General features: G+C 42.0%; 2 protein-coding genes across 23 annotated transcripts in view; one reads left to right on the top strand and one right to left on the bottom strand.

Annotated features, from left to right (window-relative positions):
• Window positions 1–70: 70 nt before the first annotated feature.
• On the bottom strand, window positions 71–26,752 carry LOC145512852 (uncharacterized). The gene is made up of 2 exons (XM_081507545.1): window positions 26,128–26,752; window positions 71–2,035 (listed from the first exon to the last, which is right to left on the bottom strand). Exons 1-2 carry the CDS (start codon window positions 26,476–26,478, stop codon window positions 1,979–1,981), a joined length of 408 nt encoding a protein of 135 aa, XP_081363671.1. The 5' UTR covers window positions 26,479–26,752; the 3' UTR covers window positions 71–1,978.
• Window positions 25,841–27,268, top strand: part of LOC145512650 (transducin-like enhancer protein 1) — a 90,591-nt gene continuing 89,163 nt past the window's right edge. For all 22 annotated transcript variants that reach the window (XM_081507037.1, XM_081507028.1, XM_081507081.1 and 19 more), the window contains exon 1: window positions 25,841–27,168. In XM_081507037.1, the coding sequence (XP_081363163.1) occupies window positions 27,145–27,168 (24 nt within the window). In that variant the 5' untranslated portion in view covers window positions 25,841–27,144. The remainder of the gene's footprint in view (window positions 27,169–27,268) is intronic.

Genomic DNA, 27,268 nt, shown 5'->3' with positions numbered 1-27,268 from the left:
ATGTAACTAAGCAAAAACAGGTCTTGTACCTGCTCTCATGGAGACTCTAGTCAAGTACAGAAATTGGTAAATTTTTTCTATGAAGGGCCAGAGTAATTAGGCATTTTGAGCCATAAAGTCTGCTGCAACTCAACTCTGCTACTATAGTACAGAAGTGGCCACAGATAATATGTAAATAAGTGGGCATGATTGTGTTTCAATAAAACTTAAAAATGTACATATTTATTTATTTCTTTGGCTGTACCTGGTCTTAGTTGAGGCATGCAGGATCTTTGATCTTCATTGCAGCGTGAGGGATTTTTTTAGTTTTGGCATACAACTTAATTGTGGCATGCAGGATCTAGGTCCCCCCCACCAGGGGTTGAACCTAGGCCCCCTGCCCCGGAAGTGCAGAGTCTTAGCCACTGGACCACAAGGGAAGTCCCTCGATAAAACTTTATTTACAAAAACAGACTGCAGGCCAAAGCTGCAGATAGTTTGCTGACCGCTGGTTGAGGAGAAGAGAAACATTAAGCAAAGAGTGACACAAATAACAATATTAAGTGTTATCATATAAGTTCCTCATAGTATAAAAAAAACCCCTATAAACAGGAGGGATTTTTACTTATTCAGAGAGATCAAGGATTTCCTAGAGGGAGTGGGCCTTACATCTAGATCTAGGAATTACTTAAGAGGCAGACAAGACTATTCCAGACAGAATACAGAGTATGTGCAAAGGCCCTGTGGTAGAAGGGAGCATGAAAAACACAAGATTGAAGCAGATTTATGCAGTTGGAGCAGAAAAAGTAAGATCAGTGGACACAAGATGAAGCTAAAAAAGGCAGGTAGTGGCCAAACTACTAAGATCTATGGATCTTATTAGGGAATTAGTCTTTATTTAAACACAGAAACTATGGCACAAGAAGTTAAGTAATGTGCAGTACACTGTATAGCTAGTGAAAGACAAGCTAGAGGAGTCTGTTTATCTCTAGACCTAAATTCTGTATTCTATTCACTTTGGTTTTATGTTTGCCTAGTGTCTTTACAAATTTCCCTTTATGAAACTCCAAATGCTCGCAACTAAACTAAAAGGAAAGGGAATTTTGTTCACACTTAGGCTAGAAAGTTAGCAAGGCCTTGACATCAGCTGCAAACCAGAGTAAGCCTCATAGAGAAGTCCTAACTACAGAGAAAGAAGTACAAGGATTGGGGATAGCTGTGTTCTGTACATCTCCAAGGTTCATGGAGCCTTGTTAAATTGTTCTTTATATTCCATGTCAAATAATGGTCTTTAGAATATCACCAGATTCCTTAAACCAGGTCTGACGTTTCTTCTTCATCTAGCCCCTGCCTACCTCTGCGGTTGTCATCACCACCTCGTTGGCCTCTCTCCCCTCTGAGAAAATCGGACGACTTGAAAATTTCCATGAAAACTCCACAACTCCTCTTTAGTTCCTTCTGCTGGAAAGCCCTCCCTTTGTCTAGATACCTGCCCTTTTTTAGTAGTCAACCCAGCAATTACTCCTCAGGCCTCCCTTTCTGCAGGAAGCCTTCCTAGCCTCTTCCCCACCTAGCCAGAACGCTGTGCTCCTCAGTTTGCTCCCGCAGGTCCCTGTGTTAATGGCTAACATCCTGAACTACTGCTCGTGGTCAGCCTTCCCCACTGGACTCTGTTTGACAGCAAAGAACTTATCTGATAGGCGTTTAGCATTTTCCGCGTAGAGGTTAACTTGTTTAACTTGCTGTTACTCCACTTGTTTCTGCTTCTTAATTATCCTCATATTTCTCCTTTCGAGTTCCTAGAGTCAGCAGTTCTCAAAGTGGCATTCCTGGTCTGACAGCATCAGCATCACCTGGAACCTGTTAGACATGCAAATTCTCCAGCTTTCCTCCTTCTCACGAATCAGAAACTCTGGAGGTCCAGCAATCTGAGTTTTTCAGAAGCCTCCAAGCAGTTCTGATGTGCACTAACATTGGAGAATCACTGCCTTGGAGAAAGTTACTGTTCATTAAACTGCTGCTGATTCCCTGAGGATGGTACCCAGTTGTTTTCAATCTGGAAAAGAAAAAGAGGAACTGAGGAAATGACAATTAAAGCTTTTATTAGACTGTTTTTTTAGAGAAGGAACGTTCTGACAGAGCATTTCAAATATGCAACTGGTTGAACGAAGGCTCTCCTTCATATGCTTTTAAAAGAAGGCTGATTCTCCTCCAGTCTGGCTCAGTCCGGCTTGGGTGTAATCTTGCTGAAGGGCTGGGATCTGGATGAGATAACCTCAAGAGCTAGCTTCCAGTGCTCAGGTTCTCTGCTTCTAGGATATTCTATACACTATGAACGATAGACAAGTTAGGAAGCAGAGCATTACTGCTAGGGGACTTTAGGCTTTCAATCCACAAGGAAGTATCTGCTTATTTTTTCCCCCCTCATAAGGTGAGTCTGCCACTCTACACTCATAAAAGAGATGACCGGGACCTTTTGAGAAAGGTAATTGTTTGGTTTTAGGTCATAAAAATGAATCCTTGCTTTGTTTTCAAAGGAACCCGCTCTTCATGCAACCTGTACAAACTGAATGACAAGTAGGTGAGGTCTAAGATTGGAAAGATAAAACTTCATTTGTTGATTTTTGGCCTAGAGCTGAAACAATGGGACAAAGGAGTGGCTTGTTGGTATAAGCCCCATAAAACATAATAATATTAGTCATGTAAACAGAAGAAAACAGGAGAGGCTTAATGAGATAAATTACACCAGTCACCACAGTAGGGATTAAAATATTCTGATAAAGGTCCAAAAGGTCCAAAAGAAAGGATAAAGGGAAGAGTGATAACTTCAGATTGGCGAAACAATGGATCCTTCTATCTCCGGTTCCTCTCACAAGAGGAGCTTTCAGAGGCTGCCTCGGCTAACTGGGAGTGCCCATTAAGATCACACTTTTCATCCAAAAAAGAAAAAAACAACCTCCCTCTACTCAAACCAATGGCATACAAAAAAGCCAACATGTTCCTTTCTTCTTTTTTATTCCTTTTTTTCTCCTTCATAATTGTGAAGCAATCCATTTTGTTCTGGTAGTCTGTGAACAGAATAAGGGAGCTCACAGGTTTGCAACTCTCTATTAGCATTCTTGAGATTTGCTAGTCTGACTTCCAAAGTGTTCCCCAACCTAGGGGAAAACAGACAACTTATGGTTGCTTAAGACTGCCCATGTACACAAATGAACAGCAAGTTTTCCAACTGGTTTCATAAGGACATTTGAACAACTGAAGTACAGTGCATGGATTTGTGCTGTTTAATAGTGCTTGGTGTAGACAGTAAATATCTATCTATACCTATATAGGTTTGGCATAGATAGTATATATTTGTATAGTTATCTTTTTAAAGTGTACATCTCTATCTATGAAGAAACAGAACTTTTTCAAAAGTTTGAACAAGTAAACTCTCACTGGCTCACACTTCCATAAATTTCTTGGCAATGGTAATGAACGAACACAAGGTTGCCAAAAGTCAGTGAACATTTTAAAAACAATAACAGCAACAATCAGGCTACCAGACCCAGTTTTAGGTCAAGAGCTGACAATACAACTGCTAGAGGAGGACTCCATCTGTGCTTTTCAGGAACATCCTTCCTGAGTGTCAATAAACTGAACCTAGGTGTTTTCAAAACATCCTTCTTGAGTGTCAAAAAACTGAATCTAGGTGTTTCAAAATAAACTTTTGTGGGTATAGTTGTTTTTAAAAGTAATATGTACTCATTGAAAAAGATCCCGATGCTGGGAAAGACTGAAAGAAAAAGGAGAAGGGGGCAGCAGAGGATGAGATGGTTAGATAGCATCACCGACTCAATGGGCGTAAATTTGAGCAAACTCTGGGAGATAGCGAAGGACACAGGAGTCTGGTGTGCTGCAGTCCACGGGGTCACAAAGGGTCAGACACAACTGAGCAACTGCACAACAACAACATGTATGCATTTGTTATGGAAAATATTAAAAATGCAGAGATATTAAAGAAAAAAATTAAAGCAGCTTGTGATTATAAGACCTACATAAAGTCACATTTTGGCTTGTTTCCTTCTAGGCTTTGTTCTGTGCATATATTAAGATGTACACACACACACATATACACAAATATTATCTAAATCAATATCATACTATGATATACTACATTTACAATTACACATTTATTACTATATATTTACTACTACAGAACCTACTTTTTTCATGTAACAATTATAAACATTTTCTTGCCAACAAAAACTTGAAAGCAAAGGTTATAAATTGGTGGCCAATAAATACATCTGATGGGCTCACAGGGTGTTCAGACACGTGGAGCTCCGCTGATCCTGTGTGATAGGACTGTGCTTCCACTTTACTGCAGTTCTCACTGTGTCCTATGGTTCTCCAACTTAGACTGTCAGTTGCTGTTTATAATTTCACTTATACTCTTTAAAAAATTAGGGACGTGAAATAGTTCTCTTCTCCATGTCTTCATTTTATATCCACACTACTTCACTCACTTCTATTACTATCTGGCATCCAAATGTGGAATCCTTTTACTAAAGCATGCTTTGCAAACGCTTTCAAACACACAGCATTATATGACTTCTATAATACATTGATCCAAAATTCTGTTGTTGGACATCCAGTTTGTTGATATTACCAAAAGTACTAAAAGGGACATCATTTTACATAATTTTGAAAAGATGAGTTCCTAGAAGCAGAATTGTTTTTTGAAGGGTAAGAATATTTTCAAACTTTTGATCTATACTTCCAAATGACTTTCAGAAAAATTGCCCAAATACATTATACTAACAGTGGAAGACTTTTCTTATTTCCCTCTCTACACCAAATCATTACTTTTTTTTTTTTGCCAATTTAAAGAGTTAAAAATGGCATTTCAAGCAGTATATTAAGTGAAACAAATCAGACAGAGAAAGACAAGTGCTACATGATCTCACTTATACAGGAAATCTGAAAAAAAAAGGGATTTCATTTTTGCTTACTATGTATTTCATATTCATTTTTTCATACATATTGATAATTGTATTTCCTTTGGGAATTGTCTGTTCATGTGTTTGCTCATTTCTCTAGTAAGATAGTCATAGTTTCCTGAATGGATTATATAAAGTTTATATATTAATGATATTACTTGATCATCTGTGCCACAGGAGTACCCCATTTCTTTTTTTTTTTTAAGATTTTTTTTGATATGGACTATTTTTTAAAAGTCATCATCGAATTTGTTACAATATTGCTTCTGCTTTATGTTTTAGTGTTTTGGCCACATGGCATATGGGATCTTAGCTCCCAGTTCAGGGACTGAACCCTCATTCCCTGCACTGGAAGGCGAAGTCTTAACCACTGGACCATGAAGGAAGTCCCTCCACATTTCTTATATTAATGTTTTCTTCTGATCTCTTTTGCCTGCTGAAGTATATAACATTTAAATGTGGCAATACTTTGGTTTTTTCCTTTGCTTTTATGCTTACAAAGTCCTCTATCTTGTGATCAGGTAAAATTTTACCTCTATTTTCTTCTGTTCTTTTATGGCTTCTCTTTTTACATTTATGGTTGTAGTAACTCTCTTGCCCTCTCAGCAACATGACACAGGGATCTGCAGTAAAACATTGTTTCTTGGTTCTGTGAACTGCATTATCCAGAGATATCTATTACTTCTCTATATTCTCAGTCTTATAATGGCTTCTAGCATTTTTGCAATCTTATAAACAAATATTTCTTAACACTGATATGTGCACAAAGCGTAATTTAGAGAATACCTTAACATGCAGTTGTCCTGCTCCCTGAGTTAGGTCCCAGAAATATGCATGTTCACCAAGCATCTGAAATAATTTTTCTGCAAAGTGGTGTAGGAACTATTCAGCCCTATTATCCATTTGCACGTGTCTATATTTATACCTGTATGTCTACACAGATCTATCTCCACAACCATGTCTGTGTAGCCTCCATTGAACATCTCCAGCTGTGTATCTCCCAGGTGCCCCAAACTCAAGCCAAAGGAGAATTTATTACCGCTTCATTCAAAACTCTTCATCCTTTGAGCACCATTTTACTTACTGACAGTGAAAGTGAGCGGTTTCCCTGCCCCAAATCTGAATGAAAGATTTTTCCCAGGAGCTCTGGTACCTATCTGTGGATACTAGTATTTAGATATTAAGACCTGGGCACTAGGTATACTTATAATTATCTTGTCTTACTTTTAACTCTTTCCTTGACCACAGTCCCAGCAGTGGGATTATTGGATTAGAGAAGATGAAATATTTTATGGCTCTTGATTCAATATTGACAAAGGTACAACCAGTCCATTTGTGGGCTCTGTTGGGATACATACTATTGCCTCTCTTCCCCCAGACTGTGTCAGTTGCTAATATTAAAGCCTTAGCATTACCTAACAGTGTCCTCTTGATATTAGAACTTCAGGAAGGGGTTCTGAGGTACAGCTCTTGTCACTGCCCTCTCTATTCCTACTGGGATCTTTGCCATAAAGGAGAACAGACACACACTGAACAACAGTCAAATGGGGAAAAAGAACCAGCTGAGCAAGTGCCATATCCAGCTCCCACACCTACCCCCTTCCAAATCAGTGTGTGTCTGGTTCATTTGGAGAGAAAGATGGGGCCAAGACCAGAACTCCTAAACAAACCTCCCTACTTTGCTTTGTTTCCTTAGTCTAAACATCCTCAGAAGGCACCGGGAAGGCCAGCCTGGCCCTTCACAATAGCAGGAAGCAAAAAAGAGACAGATTAAACAAAGTTTCTTAACTGTGATGAACAGTAACAGCACCCTTCAATAAATGTGTCCTAGATTATCATATTGGGGGGAATGGAAGACAGTGAGGGAGGTGGGCAAGAAAGGGGTCGAAAGGGGGCAGAAGTACAAGGGCAAAAGGGAGTCCCGCAGAGTTACCATCTGTGATGAGACGTGGGGCTGGGGGCAATCTTGTCTCCTAGAAGTGCTACCAGGCACATTATCCAGCCATGTGTGTCCTCCCTTCCCTATGGTGAAGCCCACATTTGCCCACTCAAACCAACTCTACAGGAGACCAAGAAGCCCTGAGAAAGAACAAGTCTTGCTACAGGCTGTTTCAATTTCCTTAAGGACTATAAGAAAAAAAATGCCAGGGAAGAATCAAAGCAGCTGTGGTTTGTCTTGACAAATCTTACACCAGTTCAAAAACATGCCATTTCTGTGTTGTTGCTACTGTCTGTGAGTTCAAGAGAGCACTCTTCTTCTACGACTTTTCTCATGCACCAGGGTGACATGAACTCTGACCATCTCCAAACTGGACTTCTCTAGGTCCAGCTCCTTCAGTTAAACCCAGAGGTTAGGCTTTGGCTCAAAGTGGTAGTCAGTAACCCACCTGAGGGGTGGCAGGCACCCAGGTTGAGGAATGCTGACTACAGAGTATCTCTGCCACCCACTAGCTAGTGAGATTTGAGGAAAGCCAGCAACTCTCTGACAAACATAGACGATGTATTAAAAAGCAGAGACATTACTTTGCCGACAAAGGTCTGTATAGTCAGAGCTATGGTTTTTCCTGTAGTCTTGTATGGATGTGAGAGTTGGACCATAAAGAAGGCTGAACACTGAAGAATTGACGCTTTTGAGCTGTGGTTCTGGAGAAGACTCTTGAGAGTCCCTTGGACTGAAAGGAGATCAAACCTGTCAATCCTAAAGGAAATCAGTCCTAAACATTCATTAGAAGGACTGATGCTGAAGCTAAAGCTCCAATATTTTGGCCACCTGATGTGAAGAGCCGACTCATTAGAAAAGACCCTCATGATGGGAAAGACTGAAGGCAGGAGGAGCAAGGGATGACAGAGGACAAGATGGTTGGGTGGCATCATCGACTCAATAGACATGAGTTTGAGCAAGCCCCGGGAGATGGTGAAGGACAGGGAAGCCAGGCACGCTGCAGTCCATGGGGTCTCAAAGAGTCGGATACAACTGAGTGACTGAACAACAACAACAACAACAAAGCAACTTTCTGTGCCTCATATCCCCATATGTGAAATAGAGGTCTTCTAGTCAGAGTTCTCTAGAGATAAACAGAGCCAATAGGGTGTGTATATATATATATATATACACACACACACACACACAGAGAGAGAGAGAGAGGAGAGGAGATTTATCAAAGAAACTGGTTCACATGACTGTGGAGGATGAGAAGCCACATGATCTGCAGTCTGCAAGCTGGAGAACCCGGGAAGCCAGTGTGTAATTCAGTCCAAGTCCTAAGGCCCGAGAACCAGAAGCATGATGTTGGACGGCTTAAGATGTTTGTCTCAGCTCAAGCAAAGAGAAAATTTGCCCTTCCACATTGTTCTATTCATTGGATGATGCCCACCCATATTGGTAAAGACTATCTTTACTTTGTCTACTGATTCAAATGCTAACCTCTTGCAGAAACACCCCCAGATACAGCAGAAATAATGTTTAAACATCTATCTGAGCATCCCATAGCCTAGTCAAGATGACACACAAAATTAACCAGCACAGGAGGTGATAACAGTACTGACTTTATTTTGAAGAATAAATGAATTCATACATCAAGTATTTGGACCAGTGAACTCAGGAATAATGGCTAGAAAATGAAGATAATGATAAGTAGGACTATAAAGCTGCCAAAATGCATCTTCCTTCAACCTGCCATGGAACCTGAAGATCCCCTTTTGATCACTCCTACAATTTTCAATGGTCCCCAAAGTATGCTTCAGGGGATGCAAGTATTTCAGGGGCTGGGGCAAAGTAACTCATTGCTAAAATTGAACAATGACAGCCTTTCCTGTGCCCATTCTTTACCAGCTGCAGACCAAATTAAGCTAATGGATACAAATTTTAAACTTAGATCTTCATCCTACCTGTAAGTTTTTATACCTTTGGTGTTATAAGTGTTTGGAAGGAATTAAGGGGTAGAAAATAAATATTACTGGCAAAACTCAAAGACAGTTGGCCAGGTCTATCTCAATAGCCAGATGATTTTTCATGAAACTATACTCAATGGTTTTTACTTTAGACTGAAGATCTGTGAGACCTTTTTTGCTAGTAATATTAGTTTTTATGTGTATGAGACAATGAAATATGTCTGTATTTGGTTGTATCCTAGCACGAAATAGAATCAAGGCTCAGTGCCACCTGGAAGAATGAGTCCCTCAGAAAAGTAATGAAGGTCGTCATGGTACCATCTCCAGGCACATGGCTCCACTAATCCCTACAGGGCTCACTGAGTGTAACAATCGTTTGACCCTTAGCATGCACTGCTTTAAAGTCGTTTTTTATTTTTTTATTATTTGTTGTTGTTCAGTTGCTAAGTTGTGTCAGACTCTTTGTGACCCCATGGACTGCAGCACACCAGGCTTCCTTGTCCTTCACCATCTCCCAGAGTTTGCTCAAACTCACGTCTTTGAGTCAGTGATGCTATCTAACCATTCATCCTCTGCCGCCCTCTTCTTTTGCCTTCAATACACACTTTAAAAGCATCAATTCTTCAGTGCTCAGCATTCTTTATGGTCCAACTCTCACATCCATACATGACTACAGGGCAACCCATAGGTTTGACTACATGGACCTTTCTCGGCAAAGTGCTGTCTCTACTTTTTAATACACTGTTTAGATTTGTCAAAGCTTTCCTTCCAAGGAGCAAGAGTCTTTTAATTTCATGGCTGCAGTCACCATATGCAGTGATCTTGGAGCCCAAGAAAAGAAAATATATCACTGTTTCCACTTTTTCCCCTTCTATTTCTCATGAAGTGATGGGACTGGATGCCATGATCTTAGCTTTTTGAATGCTGAGTTTTAAGCAAGCCTTTTCACTCTCCCGTTTCACCCTCATCAAGAGGCTCTTTAGTTCCTCTTCACTTTCTGCCGTTAGAGTGGTATCATCTGCATATCTGAGGTTGTTGATATTTCTCCCAGCAATCTTGATTGCAGCTTGTGATTCATCCAGGCTGGCATTTTGCATGATGTACTCTGCATATAAGTTAAATAAACAGGATGACAATATACAGCCTTGTCTTAGTCCTCTCCCAATTTTGAACCGGTCCATTGTTCCATGTAAGTTTCTGTTACTTCTTGACCTGCATACAGGTTTCTCCGGAGACAAGTATGGTGGTCTGGTATTCTTATCTCTCTAAGAATTTTCCACAGTTTGTTGTGCTCCACACAGTCAAATGCTTTAGCATAGTCAATAAAGCAGAAGTAGATGTTTTTCTGGAATTCCCTTGCTTTCTCTATGATCCAACGAAAGTTGGCAATTTGACCTCTGATCCTGTGCCTTTTCTAAACCCAGCATGTACATCTGGAATTTTTTGGTTAACGTAATGCTGAAGCCTAGCTTGAAGGATTTTGAGCATAACTTTACTAGTATGTGAAATGAACCTAATTGTATGATAGTTTGAACATTCTTTGGCACTGTCCTTCTTCAGGATTGGAATGAAAAATGATCTTTTCCAGTCCTGTGGCCACGGCTGAGTTTTCCAAATTTGCTGACATACTGAGTGCAGCACACTTTCACAGCATCATCTTTTAAGATTTGAAATAGCTCAGTTGGAATTCCATCACATCCACTAGCTTTGTTTGCAGTAATGATTTCTAAGGCCCACTTGACTTCACACTCCAGATGTCTGGTTCTAAGTGAGGACCACACTATCTTGGTTATCCTGGTCATTAAGACCTTTTCTGTATCGTTCTTCTGTGTATTCTTGCCACCTCTTATTCTCTTCTGTTCCTGTTAGTTCCTTACCATTTCTGTCCTTCATCACGCCCATCCTTCCATGAAATGTTCCCTTGATATTTCCAATTTTCTTGAAGAGATCTCTAGTCCTTTCCATTCGATTGTTTTCCTCTACTTCTTTGTTTTGTTCACTTAAGAAGGCCTTCTTATCTCTTCTTGCTATACAACTCTGCATTCAGTTGGGTATATCTTTCCCTTTTTCATTAGTACTCATCATTTAAAATATAAGTTTGTAAAAATAGAGTTGCCATAAGATCCAACAATCCCATTCCTGGGCATATACCCAGACAAGACTATAATTCAAAAAGATTCATGCACGCCTATATTCACAACAGCAATATTCACAACAGCCAAGACATGGAAATAACATAAATGTCCATCAACAGGTGAATGAATAAAGAATATGTGATATATATTAATATATACACACATATATATGCATGTATATATAAAATGGAATATTACTCAGCCATTAGTAAGAATGAAATAATGCCATTTGTAGCAACATGGATGGACCTAGAGATTATCATGCTAAGTGAAGTAAGTCAGAAAGAGAAAGACAAATACCATATATCATTTATATGTAGAATATAAAATACGACACAAATGAACATACTTATAAAACAGAAACAAACCCATAGACATAGAGAATAGACTTGTTGCCAGGGGGCAGGGGGAAAAAGGAGGGGAGAATTGGGATTAACAGATGCAAACTATTATATATAGGCTGGATAAACAACAAAGTATATGGTATAGGATGGGGAACTATATCCAATACCTTATGATAAATCATAATAGAAAAGAAGATGAAAATAGAATACATATATGTATAACTGAGTCACTTTGCTGTATAGCAGAAATTAAACACAACATTATAAATCAACTATACTTCAACAAAATTAAAACAAAGTATAAGATGGATTTCCCAGCTATACTGCATGCTCTCTGAGAGAGGAATTAATGTTTATATAGCTCCTGATGTTCTCAAAGCCTAGGACAGAAACTGTGTTTTTGGTATACCCAAATAAACATTTGGCTTATAACTTGTTACCTGGAATGAGTTATGCTTCAAACTTTTAATTTTCATTTAATCCCCCACTGGAATTGGAATTGGAACATTGGGTAGCTAAATCGTAATGGTTAAGACAGTAGAAAATGTCCACCTACTGAGGATCACTAGCCCAGATGAATGGATCTAGATGGATCATGAAAAGGTCCATAACTGGAGATTCACGAGTAGGGCATTAATCCTTATAAAAGAGTTATGGCTGGAAAAAAACCCACTTCACCAAAGAAATTCCATTTGCTTTAAAGGCTTGCTGCGTTGCAAAGGAATTGTACTTTTCTGGTTTCTAAAGCTAATATTTGAAGAAGATGTTTCCCCACTGATTCCTTTTACATAGAGAAAAACTGTACAGACCACTGAGCTAAACCCAGTGAAACAAAATCCAGCTTGAGATTCCTCCTGGGTATCTGATGAAATTGTAGAACTATGCAGAATTCTTTCAAAACACTTTTCAAGAATGTGAATGATAGGGTTTACAGAAGGAAAATCTTAGGCTCTTTTTCACATTGGAAATAAAAAATTCCCATCATTAATGTCTTCCATCCACAACCAACACCCACACCCTGGCCTTTCCCCCAACCCATGTTTTTTTTCCATACTCAACCTAAAAGGATGTTGGAAATGAGAATACTTCATTCATTCCTAGAAAAAAATTTCCTAATTTTAGCCCAATGTAACTATGGATCTTCTAGTCCATTCTAGTCCTAATGTCTGCTAATCTATTATTATGTGAACATGCTTACTGAAAAAGAGGGCTGTGTTTCCAGGGATTTGTCTGAAGACATCAGATATGAGTTGACAGACAGCAAATTCTAGATATGCCTCCCACTTGACACTGAAGGAATTCTTATCAAGTAAAATTTAAGAAGAACTAAGTACCACCTTCTCCTTGTTCATTATCCCTTCCTCTTTTCCCCTCCCCCACCACTGGGAACTCTGTCCTGTTCACAGCATAAAGATAGGCCTTGTTCTATCTTCCTAAGTAGAACTCCTCCTTAAATGGCTGCAGTGGGGGAAGGGAGCGGCAGTGATGTAAAAGCTGCGAGAATTGGTCTATGTACACAGCAATGCTAAACATACTACCCTTTATAAATCATGAGGATTTTGTTTTTCTGTTTTGTTTTTTTTTTTAAAGCCTGATTTGGGTAGTCACGCTTGTTTACCCAATGTTCTAATTGTTCCTTACTGTAAAAAGTGAAATCTAGAAAGAAAAATCCCTTCTCTTTTTCTTTTACTCTCCTCATAAATGAATGTCTTCTATTTCAATTTTTTTATCTTTCTAGAGTAGCCCTGATTTCAAACAAAAGATTTCAAATGAAGAAAGACACATAGAAGAGGTCCTAAAGAGTCCCTCAGTCGACAGAGAATTGTTGGATTTAAAGATATTTGAGATTGACTTCTACCACAGAACAGCAATCCACGGCCATTAGGATTCTTACTTAGCCAGGGCTCATCAATTCTCACTAAACCTTATTCACAGATTGAGAGACCTCAGCCATCGCTAATAAACTAGATGATGTGAAAGGAAAGTGGAAGTTCCCAGTTCAAAAAGAATCCTAGGGCAGATCACATTCCTCAAAAGAATTCAGTTAATATCTAACTGACTTCCTAATTTCTATATGTGTTTCTCAAGGTCTTCTCAACACACAACTTCACATTCATAGGGTGAGATGGTATGACACTTGAGCATATTTGAGGCATAATTCCATTAACCTCTTGCCGGTAAGCCACATTTTTCTTGTTACATTATCTAAATGAGGGAATACAGGGGATTTAGCCATCCAAAATAACCACTGTAAGTTGCTCATGATTTGTTTTCACAGTACTACTCCCACACCAAATTGCATTTTCACTTCCAGAAAGATTTATTTACTTATTTAATTTTTTGACTGTGGTGGGTCTTTGTTGCTGTGAGGGCTTTCTCAAGTTGCAGTGAGAAGGGGCTGCTCTCTAGTTGCGGTGCGCAGGCTTCTCATTGCAGTGGCTTCTCTGGTTGCCAAGCACAGGCTCTAGGCGCAAGGGTCTCAGTAGTTGTGGTTCCTGGGCTCTAGGGCGCAGGCTCAGTAGTTGTGGTGCAGGGGCTTAGTTGCTCTGCAGCATGTGGGATCTTCCCAGACCAGGGATCAAACAGTGTCCCATCCGGTGTCCCTGGCATTGTAAGGCGGATTCTTAACCACTGGGCCACCAGGGAAGCCCCTTCACTTCCATAAAGATATGTGTACCAGTGGCATAATTTCTTGAGTATGAAACAGCCTATGAACGGGAGGGCATTCATGATCTATGGCTCCTGCCTTTCACAAGATTCATTTATCCTGCCTCCAAGAAGCCCATAGTGACGTATTTCTGGGCCCCAGAGTATTCTTGGGCCCCAGACATATTTCTTGGGGCCTCCATACAGGCCATGGCTGGACTAGAGTTCCCCAGATCACCCTTTTAGAATCTGTCCTGCTATCTGATTTTCAAGGATGCATAATAGCAGGGGTGATAATCCCCCAGCTCTTTAGTGATCTAGGGTAGGGCCCTTCTTTCCAGGCAAAAAAGGGAAAGGAACAAGATTCTTAGGGCCAAGCACTGAGTGGAATAGGATACTGTGTTATCTCAGCTTATCTCTTTCAGTCCAGGCAACAACCTTGAGAGACCTGTGCTTTTATCCTGGTTTTATGGGTCAGGAAACTGATGCTCAGAGAGGGGAGTAGTTTGCCCAGTGTCATACAGTAAGAGGCAGACAGGGATTCCATTTCAGGATCCTCTGTCTCTAAGCTTGGTGCACTTTTTGTTAAACTTCTCTAGGCTTCGGGGTGGGGTGGGGCAGGGAGGAGAATGAGGGATGCCAAAGGATGTGGGTGATAGGACGGGGATCCTGAGAGGGGAGATGGAAACAAGAGGCAGGAAAGGGCCAGCAGAGAAGGGAATGACCAAAGAATTGTGTAGGAAATTCTCTGAAGAGCTTTGAATCTTACTGATTTGGAACTACCTAACTGCATGTAGGGCTTCCCTGTTGGTTCAGTGGTAAAGGATCTGCCTGTCAATGCAAGAGATCAGTTCTATCCCTGGGTTCATCTCTGAATTGGGAATTTCCCCTAGATAAGGATATGGCAACCCACTCCAGTATTCTTGCCTGGGAAATCCCATGGACAGAGGAGCCTGGCAGGCTACAGTCCAGGGGTTTGCAAAAAGAGTCGGACATGACGTAGTGACTAAACAAGAACAACTGCATTTAAGGCACGGATTACGATTTATCATTGCCCAAAGTGTAAAGAAAGGTCCTAAAGTTATTGAGCAGACTTGTTTCACCATTTTTCATGAATATGGTTTTGGGGTTAATGACTTTCCATAAGCTGAAGTTGTTAATAATCAAACTGAAAAATTCTATAGCTGTGATGGTTCATTTCAGGTGTCAACCGGGCTAAGGAATGCTCAGATAGCTGATAAAGCATTTCTGAGTGTGTCGGTGAGGGTGCTTCTGGAGATAAGCATTTGACTCAGTAGAGTAAGTAAAGTTCACCATCACTGATGCCCAATGCAGGCAGGCATCATCCAACCCATGGAGGGGGGGTGGTGCCCACACAAGCCAAAAAGGAGGAAGGGTGAGCTCTCCTCTCTTCTTGAGCTGGAATGTCAAGCTCCTGGTTCTCACACAAGTAGCCTTGGTTCTCAGGCCTTTGGACTCAAAATGAATTGTACCACTGGATTTCCTGGTTCTCCGACTTACAGATGGCAGATTCACGGCTTCCATAACCTCAGGGGCCAATTCCTTTAATAAATCTCTTCTCTCTTTTTCTCTCCTATTGGTTCTGTCCCTCTGGAGAACCCTGACTAGAACAGTAACATAATTTAAAGTAATGTTTTAAAATCGTGTTGCAACCTGTTTATATCACCCCTGTGAATGTAAAAGAGAGAGAGAACTGGACAGAGATTTTTAAAAATGTATTTCTTAGTGTGGTTCATGGTCAAAGATATTCAAAATCCGTTTATTTTAGGAGAATTTGGAGGATAGAAACAATCCATTTACATTCAACAGGTCAAATGTTTCCAAACATATTATCAGGACCCAGACCATATGTCTACCATTACCAGGACACCCCAAACCATTATTAATTACAGAATTCTATATATCCCCCTGCCTTTTTTTTTTTTTTTTAATTTCATCATTTGTGACATTGTAAATCAGGACAGTTGCTTTGCTATCCTAGGTGAAATTAAGACTTGCTATCTTTGGCGTTCCTTTGCTTCATCTGGCTACTGAGCCCATCTTTTTTTTTTTTTTTAACTGAACTGCAATTTAGGGCATGGATAGGGTGCTTCCAGAAAGCACACAACTGAAGGTAGCTGCCTTTCTCTGCTGGCATTGCATACAGTTCTAGAGCCGAGAGGCAACTCTGCAGGAATATAAATTCTTAAAGTATCAACCTCACCTCCAAAGTACTAAGACAGCCTACCAAGCTCGTGAGCAAAGTACATATGAATGTTTTCTATCAGGAGATCAATGAGGGATTTGATCAATGAAAGAGAAAGAAAGGGCACTCTGACCAATAACTGAGTACTCACTGTGGCTAGTGGCTGCTAGTGAGTTCTCTGGAGTACCAGGCTTCAAAAAACCCAGCTCTCCTACAAGTGACTGAGAAAGTACTGGGCCTTAGGCTTCTGGTCAGTAAAATAGGGATAGTAATAGAAATGCTTTGACGGTCAAATGAAGTAATACAAACAATAAAGCACTTAGAACAGTGCCTGACACACAGTAAGTGCTCAATAAACACTGGTGTGCACATTCAGGAATGAATAGGATGAGAATCCACTGTAAAACTGGTACATACCCAAAAAAGAAATCCTACTGAGTTTAAACAAATAACTGACAACATACACAAAATTTGCCGTAACCATTTTTAAATGCATAGCGCGGTGTTACTAAGTACGTTCACACTGTTGTGCTGCCTTCACCACCATCCATCCACAGAACTCTATGCCTCTTGCAAAACTAAAACTCTGTACCTGTTAAGCAATAACTTCTTCTTCCCAGCCCCTGGCAACCTCCGTTCTCTTTTCTGTCTATAAATTTGCCCAGTCTAGGTACTTCATATAAGTAGGATAATAAAGTATTTGTCATTTTGTGTCTGGCTTATTTCACTAGCATAATGTCCTCCATATGATGGCATGTGTTAGAATTCCCTTTGCTTTTAAGGTCCATTGTTGTTATTGTTCAGTGGTTACGTCATGTCCAACTCTTTTGTGACCCCATGGACTGTATCCCGCCAGGCTCCTCTGTCCATAACATTTCCCAGGCAAGAATACTGGAGTGAGTTGCCATTTCCTTCTCCAGGGGATCTTCTAGACCCAGGGATCAAACCCATGTCTCCTGCACTGGCAAGTGTATTCTTTACCACTGTGCCACCAGGGAAGCCTAAGGTTCACTGATTGACTATTTAATTTTTTATATATTTTTAAAGGTTACACTCCATTTACAATCATTACAAAGTACTGGCTGTATTCCCCGTGTTGTACAACCCATCCTTGAGCCTATCTTACACCCAATGCTTTGTACCTCTCATTCCCCCACCTTTATATTGCCACTTCCCTCACCTTGTCTCCTAGCTGGTAACCACTACTTTGTTCTCTGTGAGTTTGCTTCTTTTCTGTTATATTCACTAGTTTGTTGTATTTTTTTATATTCTACATTAAGTGATAACATACAGTATTTGTCTTTCTCTGATTTATTTCATTTAACATAATGCCCTCCAAGACCATCCAGGTAGCTGCAAATGGCAAAATTTGTTCTTTTTATTGAAGCCCACTGACCTCAGACAGTAAAGAATCTGCCTGCAATGCAGGAGACCTGGGTTCGATCCCTGGGTCAGGAAGATTCCCTGGAGAAGGAAATGGCAACCCACTCCAGTATTCCTGCCTGGAGAATCCTATGGACAAAGGAGCCTAACAGTCTACAGTCAACGGGGTTGCAAAGAGTCGGACACGACTGAGTGACTAACACACACACACACACACACACACACACACTGATCTTTTAACCCAACAACTTAGATATAAATATGAAAATGCCTCCTTTCACCAGCAAAGGCAAATAACTTCTTGAAACACTTCCTGGAGTTACCTAGAGATATCCATCTCCATAGAAATGCTAATTAGAAATCCAGTTTTCTTAAGAAAGGTATTATTCCTTGAGGCAGGCTGTTTACATTAACCAACATTTCTCTAATACTAGTCAGTGTTTTGTAACACTTTTTCAAGTGTCAATTGTAGCTTGCCAGTTCTTCTGAAGTGTGGAGAACGCCAATGGGGGAAATTAGAATGGTAACTCTGTCCCCATGGGATTTTTTTCTGTCATCGTGAAGGAGTTATTTTTATCATTTTCACTTTACATAAGCATTGCTTATGTGGATGGTGGCTAGAAATATTGGACACTGTGTAGAAAGTCCTGGTTTTTCTGTATTTTCATATTTGCCTCACTGTCAGGCACTCAAGTTTTTCAGTGGAAATTGTGGGTTTAATCTGTTCACACACAAACTGGAATCTGTTTACTACTGTCACAGAAATGTTTCCTTTCAGTCAACATAATGGCAATGGGAAAAACAAAATTCATGCTAAATGGCCACAATTAAAGGGAAAAAATTGATGGACGGGGCATTCCAATAGTCAATGCTTAGATTATGCTTTGTCACTTTTCACAACTGTTTGGAAAACTATTTACTTGCACATCATAAATATGTGCCTCTGTGATTCTAGATGAACATAACATCAGCATCCAAGATTTAGTGCTATTTTCATTCCTTTACAAGATTAGTATTTAAAGCTTAGTACACAGCAATAATCTGTTTCAGTATTAAATTTAAAAATCTTCAGGAAATTTCCAAATCAAACTAACAATTTATAAATTTCACTGCTGGGTTTAAGTGATGAAAAGGCCAGCAGAACACCTATTTATAATGGGAATTAAGAAACTGATATAAAATTTATTTGCTACAATCTTATTCTTAATATGTAAGTAGTTTTCTTCCTTATTTTATAGTAGATTTTCTGGTTACTCTGAGCTTGATGGTCCACAAAACGATGCATTAGAGGATTGCTAATGTAATGCCTTAATTTGTTTAAAGATTTTCATTTTATGTTAATTGATAACTAAGGGACATTTGAGACAGCGGGAAAAAATAAAATAAAATACCATTAATAATAAAAGAACTGAAAGATCCAGAGAAAAACACTGGGTAATTCTTTGGATATTAGTATGAGCGCTTTAACATGATGCGGCGAGGGGGTGGGGAGGAGCTACTTTTCTCGTACTTTTAAAAACCAGAAACATCATAAGCCAATCTTTTAACTACAAAGGGAATTTCTATTACCATGTGAAGAAAAAGATGTAGACAATGAACCTAAAATGGCTTTCCCACTTTTTATCATGAAAAATTTCAAATAGAAAAGTTGAAAGGTTAGTAAAATGAAAAATGAAAAACTCTGCTCCTAAACTCTATAGTTTCTGTTTACAGATTTGCTTTTCCTTTCTCTTCAGATTTGCAGATTTGCTTTCTCTTTCTCTACACACGTTTTCTATGCAGTTGAAGACTTCATTTGAAGTTGCATGCATCATCAAGCATCTTCTCAGAATATCCTTTGACATGATCACAATTAAAAAAAAAAATTAACCATAATTCCGTGTTACCTAATAACCAGTCCACATTAAAACTTCTGAAGAACATCTTTCACAGATAGTTGATGGGTTTTGTTCTTTGAACTAGGAGCCAGTATAGATTCATATACTGCATTTTCATCATGTGTCTTTGCTTTTATGGAATAGTCCTTTCCATTTTTTTTTCCCCCTCTCATGACACTTAATTTTAGAGTAGAGGCCAGTTGTCTCGTGAAATGTTCCAACATTCTGTAATTATGTCACTTAACTTGTTCATCTAGGTCTACACTTAGCATTCTAGAAACCATGGAGGTATTTGAAATATTCACTTGCTATCTAGCCCATTTCTCATCTCCAGGGCTCACCTGCCTTCAACCAGTGAGGAACATCAAGAGATCAGAGATTAGCTGAACTCAGCTTTAACCCTTCAAAGAAACTGTCTAGCTCCAGGAAGAAAAGTTATTTAAATGATACTCCCAAAGAAAAGGAAGAGGAAAGGTGCTCCAGTTTAATTTTTCCTAGTAAGTCCAAGGCCTGTGGTAAAAAGGGTCATTGAAGAGAATTATTAAATCAACAAAGTTTGCTCCTTGATGTGAAACCCTAGAAAGGGGTGTCAAAGGTACTTCCTTTAACTACTTTTTCTTTTGTCTATGAAATACCCTTCAGCTTCTCTTGAGCTAAATGCTAAACTGAAAGGATTAAAAAAATAAAAGTGTGTATTATTCCAACTAGTACCAGGCCACATTAACAAATTAACACGTGCTTCATACATGGGCGAGAGATGTAAACAGGCCTAGAAGGGGCAGTGAGATGGAGAAGCACATTTGTATCTGCACTTCTAGGATGACTTATAAACACAGGCTATTTTGGACCTCCACCTCTCTAGAAGTTCAGACTTAAATAAACAAAAGTTCGCCCTGGCTGAGGTGGTGTTCTTCTGCAGGCCAGAGTGTTTTTTAAAACATGATTGGCCAGCTAAGAAGTTTATCCGCCTGGTGCCTCAAATTCTCAAAGTTTATTTGAATACTGTGTGAATGGCTAATCTCCGACAAGTTTTGGGGCTTTAACAAGGTAAACAAGTGGGTGGGCTGTGAAAGTAAACACTGCATTTCCTCCCAGTCTCATCCTCCTCTCCCAAATTCAGCTCCCTCATTCCTTTCAGGAGCCCCAGCCTCCCTCTTCCAAAGCTTGGTCTCTCGTACCCTGTAAATGTACTGAAACTGCAAAGGAGACATTTTTAATTATAAGTACTACAGTAATGAATTCAAGTACACTCGTTTATCATAAAGGGCTTTTCCATCTGTCTCTAAAGTATACTTAAAAAGACTGTGTATTTGATAACATTAGCACTGAGCATCTTCCACATGTTGATGTTCAGCGTCTTAGATATTCGCTCCCCCCACCCTCAAAGACAGCATGGTGGTGGTTCCAGAAAGAGCACATTTATCTCAGTGTTTGGGAGTGCCTGTGTGGTCTCTTCCTAATTTATTTGCACTCCAATCCTCAGGGATAGCATCGCAATCCCCCTAGGCAAAAGATTAGGGAACTGGGCTGTCTGCTTCTCCCCACCCTGACAGAGAAGGGAAAACAACTTCCCCAAGTCCCACAAGTTCTCTGGCCACTGTACAAATTGTTCTTGAGCATGGAGGGTTTCCAAAAGCCCTAATTAGCAACTCACAGCAAACATTTCTTTGCATTAGCTAATGATCCGGCTACACTTGTAAGCAAACAGAACCAACATATCTAATCAATGCTGAAAAACCAACCAAATGACTATTAAACATCTGGATGTAATTTTCTAGTTAGAACAAAATGAAAACATATGCAGGTTCCTTTGATCTACGTCTTAACAAAGAAATTGTTGATAAAAAAGCATACTGGTCAGTCAATGTGTCATTTTCATAAAGTCTGCTCGTTTCTCTTCAAATACTCCCAGTTTAATTTAGTTGGTTTCCTGCAATCTCTAATTTTACCATATTGTGTGAAACCACAAGAGATTCTTTGGATGTGATTTTATTTGAGGTTTTACTGCTGCATGGATTTGCTACCGACTTTTTTTCCCTTTCCTTCTCTGCTTTCTCCCTTCCAACCCCATGCCCATCCTGTTCTTTTCTTTGGTAAAATGCTGAGGGAAAAAGGTTATAAAACAATGCTGGGAAGATTTCTTCTGGACCCTACATTCTTAGGTTTAAGAAAACTTCTAGTTTAAAAAAAAAAGTCAAATGAGGAAATGTATAACAGCTGAAAGGAAGAGAAAATGACAAAAGTGATCTTTTTAAAATGTGCATAATTAGTATTTATTTCAAATAAAAAAGTAAGAGATTTAAAAGATGTATAATTTCCATGACCAGCATTCATAATTTTTCCTATTGTGTCTAGTATCTATACTACAGATAGCACTTAGTTTTTGTAATCACTTATACTATTAGTGAATTGAAAATTTGATAACTCAGCAACAAATGGATGGAAATATACTCATACATGCATCAATGATAAACAGCTATCTTTTTGTTTTCTTGCAGAAGATAAAGAGGGAACTTTTTTTCAGAGACAATTTCCTATGGAAGCAGAGTACTTAATGTTATTTCATGTAAAAACATCATCAACATATGAATATGTTAAAGGTAAAGAAGATTATGGTTAACAGACTTTAAACAGAAGACCAAAATTATAGATTTCGTGAGTAGAACTATTTTTCTTTAAATAGGCTGTAGGCAATCTGCACACATATATTATTTATTTAAAACATAAGATTAAAGCTACTTGATTGTTTAAACACCATCATTTGTAATGCAGTTTGATGAGAGTTTTGTAGTATAATTATTACAGCATGACAATCACATAGAAAAAATGACCTTGAAAGAGGGCCCAGCCTCCTCTCTCAAGGAGGATGTGCTGTAAGAGAAAGAAGCCATCGAAAACCGACCATCTTTATGCACACAATTAAAGGCCTTTCAATTTTCAAATCAGTATTCTTTCTTTTCTCCAAATACTACATCAGAAGGAAATCAGAAGGCCTGGTGTATCAAACTCTACTGGTAAAGAAGCACGAGTTAAAAGAGAATTTCTCGCTGTTCACCTGAAACTGTCACAACATTGTTAATCAGCTATACCCCAATACAAAATAAAAAATTGAAATAAGCAAATAAAATAAAACAAAATTTCTAATTTTTCACTTTGGCAGACTAGTAATTATGGTGAGTAGACATGTTTGCTGTGAACAGTTATATCAGAGAACACTGGCCTGGTGTGCTACAGTCCATGGGGTTGCAAAGAGTTGGACATGATGGAGCCACTAAACTGACTGACTTACTGACTGACAATGTGTTAGAGATTTCCCTAGTGGTCCAGGGGTAAGACTGCACTCCCAATACAAGGGGCCCAGGTTCCACCCTTGGTCTAGATCCCACACGCTGCAACTAAAGATCCTGCGTACTGCAGCTAAGACCGGACACAGCCAAAACAAATAAATATTAAAATTAAAACAAACAAGCAAAAATGTGTTAGAACACATTTTGAAGGGGATGAGGAGGGGTGAGAAGTAGCAACACTTTTAACTTCTCTGAAAGTGAAATTGCTCAGTCGTGTCCGGCTCTTTGCGACCCCATGGACTGCAGCCTACCAGGATCCTCCGTCCATGGGATTTTCCAGGCAAGAGTACTGGAGTGGGTTGCCATTTCCTTCTCCAGGGGATCTTCCCGACCCAGGGATCGAACCTGGGTCTCCTGCATTGTAGGCAGACGCTTTATCGTCTGAGCCACCAGGGAAGTCTTAAACTTAACTACTAGCATGTGCCAGTAAATCAAAGTAAAGCTTGGGTAAAGCCAAGGAGAAGTCTTAGTTGCCCTAGTTGTCCCCAAATGCAGAGGCTTATTTGTGGAATCTAAGCACTTTCTACACAACCCTGGAGCTGATTATGGGATGAAGCAACCATAGACTGGTATAGGTGACCCAATACTATGTGATTTCAAGGCACACAGGTTGCCAATCCCAACTCAAGGAAGCTATGAACCAAGCTGTGCAGGGCCACCCAAGAAAGACAGGTCATGGTGGAGAGTTCTGACAAAATGTAGTCCACTGGAGAAGGGAATGGCAAACCACTTCAGTATGCTTGCCTCGAGAACCCCACAAACAGTATGAAAAGGCAAAAAGATATGACACTGGAAGATGAGCCCCCCCCAGGTCAGCAGGTGTCCAGTATGTTACTGGGGAAGAGTGGAGAAACAGCTCCAGAAAGAATGACTCAATGGACATGAGTTTGAGCAAACTCCGGGAGACAGTGAAAGACAGGGAAACCTGGTGTGCTGCGGTTCACGGGGTCACAAACACTTGGACACGACTGAGCAACTAACAACAGGTTGCCAACCCATGGGTGTATGATTCAAAAAGTCCTGTATGTGGAGCAAGACTGCTCTCATCACTAAATATAACCAAGAAAAGGGGCAGAGCTTCCTTGCTATTCATTTCTGATGTCAGCAGAAATGAATAATAGAACCCACTCCCTTAACCCCACTTAATGAGCCACAATATGAACTTGTTTGAGAATTACTATGGCGTTGTACAGACTGGCTAAAATCACTCCTTTAATTTTTCATTTATAATTGATATTTGGGATTGATCCAATTATAGACAAATCAATATCATACATATTTAAGAACTCCACCAGTGAAATGTATTATCTAAAATGATTCTTTTAATATTTCAAGGAAAAGATCTCTGTAAAAGCAAATCTTCGAATAAATTGTATTTCTGTTTAAATAAATGCTTTTCCATAATTCTCTTGAAAGTAAAATAATGGGAACATGGGGGCCATTAACACCAAAAACTGAAGTATATTCCAACATTAGATGAATGCTTGTCAAAGATGTGTCTTTCTCATGGAAGAATTCACCCCTATTTGGCTAAAACAGCATTATTCACTTACCAATCATGTGGAAATAGCTCAACTGAACTGCTCTATAACGTATAAAAGAAACAATATTGAAGGTTTTCTGTGGGATGTATTTTAGAAAAACTGACAAAAACTGGAGATATACGCAGTATGCTCCGTTTATTTAAAATCTTAAAATCCTTTTCAAGTCAAGTTCCAACTCATAAGAATTTTTGAGTCGTCTTTTCCACAAAGCTTCCCATTTAGCTCCTTACATAGCTAAAGGGGCGGGGGGGGGGTACCACCCGAACTGTGGGGGTGGGGTGGGCAGGACAGGTTTTTCAGGTCTCAATGCTGTTTATCCCATTGTCTCCCTTTGTTTCTAGAAATTGGAAACAGACTCGTGATCGTGTTCCTGAGAGGCCCCTGGAACTCTCAGTAGCCCTCTTCTACCCAGTACAGCGAAATCGGGACTTGAAAAGAGAAGGACCCGAGATTTCGCGCGGCGGGCAAAACATCTCATCCTTGATCGCGACGCGCCAGCCTTACCCTGACAGCTCCTCGGGTATCCTTCCCGCCAACTCAGGCCGATCTTTTTGCAAAGCGGTTTGAAATACTCCAATAAAAACCAATTCCTACCACCTTGAGTGCAAAAGGGGGCGTGGGCATTAGAAGCCTAGTCCTAAGCCGCTGGTTTATCTACGCAGCCAATTAGTTGCCTATTTATGCAGTTTCCATGAAGTGCACAGTCCACTCCTTGGGCATCCGCGAAAAGACAGCTCAAGGGAAAACAATCCTCACAGAAATTTTGAATATGACCTCACTTTCAAAAGTAGCATCGAACAGGAGACTCCGAAACACACCTTTGGCTTGAACTACCAAAAAGCACCCACTCTCCCTCTTAAGAAACTACGCGGTGAGTCTCTGGGTTACTTTCACTGAGATCTGAGGATTTTCATTAAAGGGAAAAGTGAACAAGTGGCAGGATTTCTGCAAACTCGAACCCTCGGCTTCCGAGGCTGCACGCTCGCGGGTCCCTCCAGCTCGCGCGCTCCCGCGCGCTCCCTCGCCTGCCCCACGTTACTTTGATTGACAGCCCGGCCCCGCCGCTCTCCTTCCCACCGACCTTCCCATCCACGGTGCCAATCTCCGCGTCTCGCTGCTTCCCATTGGCTGGTTTCGGCGTCCCGCGGCTCCTCCAGGAACAGTTCCTCACCGAGCCCGGGAGGACACGGCTGGCGGAGGAGTGGTGGGGTGGATGGGAGGGGAGACGGGGGAGACGGCGGAGATGGAAGCAAGTGGGGTGGGAGAGAAGAGGGGGGACCGGGTGAGACAGCCTGTCCGGTGCCGCGCTGCCATAGGCTCTGGACGGCTTCTCGTCAGCACCCCACGTTGGGCGCGCCGCAAGCGATTGGCTGACGAGGGTCTTCCCCCCTCCCCCCTCCACAAGACAGGCTCACGTCCCCCGCCGGCTCCGCGCTCGCGCCCCCCGCCCGCGCGGTGCTGGGCGGGGCCGGCGCTGGTTAGCTCCGGAGTGTGAAACCGCGTGTTAATGTAACCGGCGCGAGAGGCGCGGGCGGCGGCAGCGGCTGGAGCGGCGGCTGCAGGAGCAGCGGCGGCGGCGGCGGCGGCGGGTACCCTGTGTCCTGCGTCCCCGAGGCAGCCGACTGCGCCACTCCCGCCTTCGCAGGACCGGGCGGGAACCGCGCCACCAGTCGGGACCTCCGCCTGCCCTCGGCAACTTAACCGTCTCCGCGACTACTCCTGACTTGCCCGCGGAGTTTGCCGGCCCGGGAGGGAGGCCGAGCGGCGGAGCGCACTCTTGGGCTTTTCCTCACCGTTTCTTGGATGTCTTTCCCCGGGTCGTGAGAGAACTTTGCAGCGGGCTGGAGCGTCTTTTGAGGAGAGGCAGACGAAGAGAAGGAAAGAAAGGGAGTCGACGGAGAGGCTCTGAGAAAGGGTCCGGAGAGGTCTGGCCGGCGGTGCAGGACGAGTGCGCGCGGGCCGCGGCGCCCGGATGCGCCCAGGTCTGGAGGAGCAGCGGGCGGCTGCGGGACTGCCTTCGGCGGAGTAGACCCGTCGGCCCAGGAGGGTTTGTGCAACCTCGGAGAACACCCAGAGCCGGCTGCACTGGGCGTGCCAAGCCGCCTCCCGGCGCGCCCTCCGCACTTTCCCCGCCTCGTCGTCATCCCGCTCTCCTCGGCTCGGGTTAAGGTTGCGGAGCTCCGGGCGCGGAGCCTCCGCTGCGACCGGGACCTCGCACCCCGCCGCCTCACGAGAGCCCCCGAGCTCCCAGTCGTGAGCGCTGTCTGGGCCCGAGGGGGTCACCCCTGAACACCGTCAGGTTTGTTTGTGTGGGGTTAGCCGGGGGCGCCGCGCCACCTGCACCTCGCCGGCGGTCGGCGCCTCGGGAAATACCCGAAGAAGAGGCGGACCGGGAGAAGAGCAAAGGAGAGCAGTCCTCCCCTGGATTTGTTGCCCGGGACCGCTGCGGTGCACGCGGATCGCCGAGGGGAGCACCGATTCACCGCGCTCGTCATCTCTCAGCCCGGGCGGCCGAGGCCCGCGGGTGGAAGCGCAGCCCCCGCACCCTCCTCACGAGCGCCAGCGGCGTCCCGCAGGTTCTTGGTGCGGCCAGGCCCACGGTGCCCTGTGATGTGGCCCTGAGCGCGGGAATCCGCACGGGCGGGAGCAGAGTGGCCTGTGCGTCCCGCCGAGCGCGCCTGCGTGCGTGGCTAGCGCGCTGCCCGCTTCTGCCTGGCTTCCCGGCTTAATTTTCCTCGGCGGGATTAAAGTTGGAAATTGAGCGGAGAATTGAGTTGCCCGGGAACAGAGCCGCGGCCGCCGCCAGAGCGATGTTCCCGCAGAGCCGGCACCCGGTGAGGCGCGGGGGTGGCGAAGTGGGGGGCAGGGAGGTGGCGGAGTGGTAGTCGCTCTTTCTGTGCGGTGAGGAGATGGGTGGCTGCTACAATCTGGCCG

Source organism: Giraffa tippelskirchi, chromosome 1 (assembly GCF_054371585.1).
Source record: "Giraffa tippelskirchi isolate mGirTip1 chromosome 1, T2T-mGirTip1v1.2.pri, whole genome shotgun sequence".
Classification (NCBI taxonomy): Eukaryota; Metazoa; Chordata; class Mammalia; order Artiodactyla; family Giraffidae; genus Giraffa; species Giraffa tippelskirchi.
The sequence above is the reverse complement of the archived record's forward strand: the minus strand, read 5'-3'. Positions and strand labels throughout refer to the sequence as shown.

Coding starts and splice junctions, on each gene's coding strand:
- LOC145512852 (XM_081507545.1), bottom strand. CDS start 26,478: ATGACGACGAGGCGGGGAAAGTGCGGAGGGCGCGCCGGGAGGCGGCTT. Junction 2,036..26,127: donor GGAAAGACATCCAAGAAACG/GTGAGGAAAAGC, acceptor TTTCTTTTCCAG/ATTGAAAACAACTGGGTACC.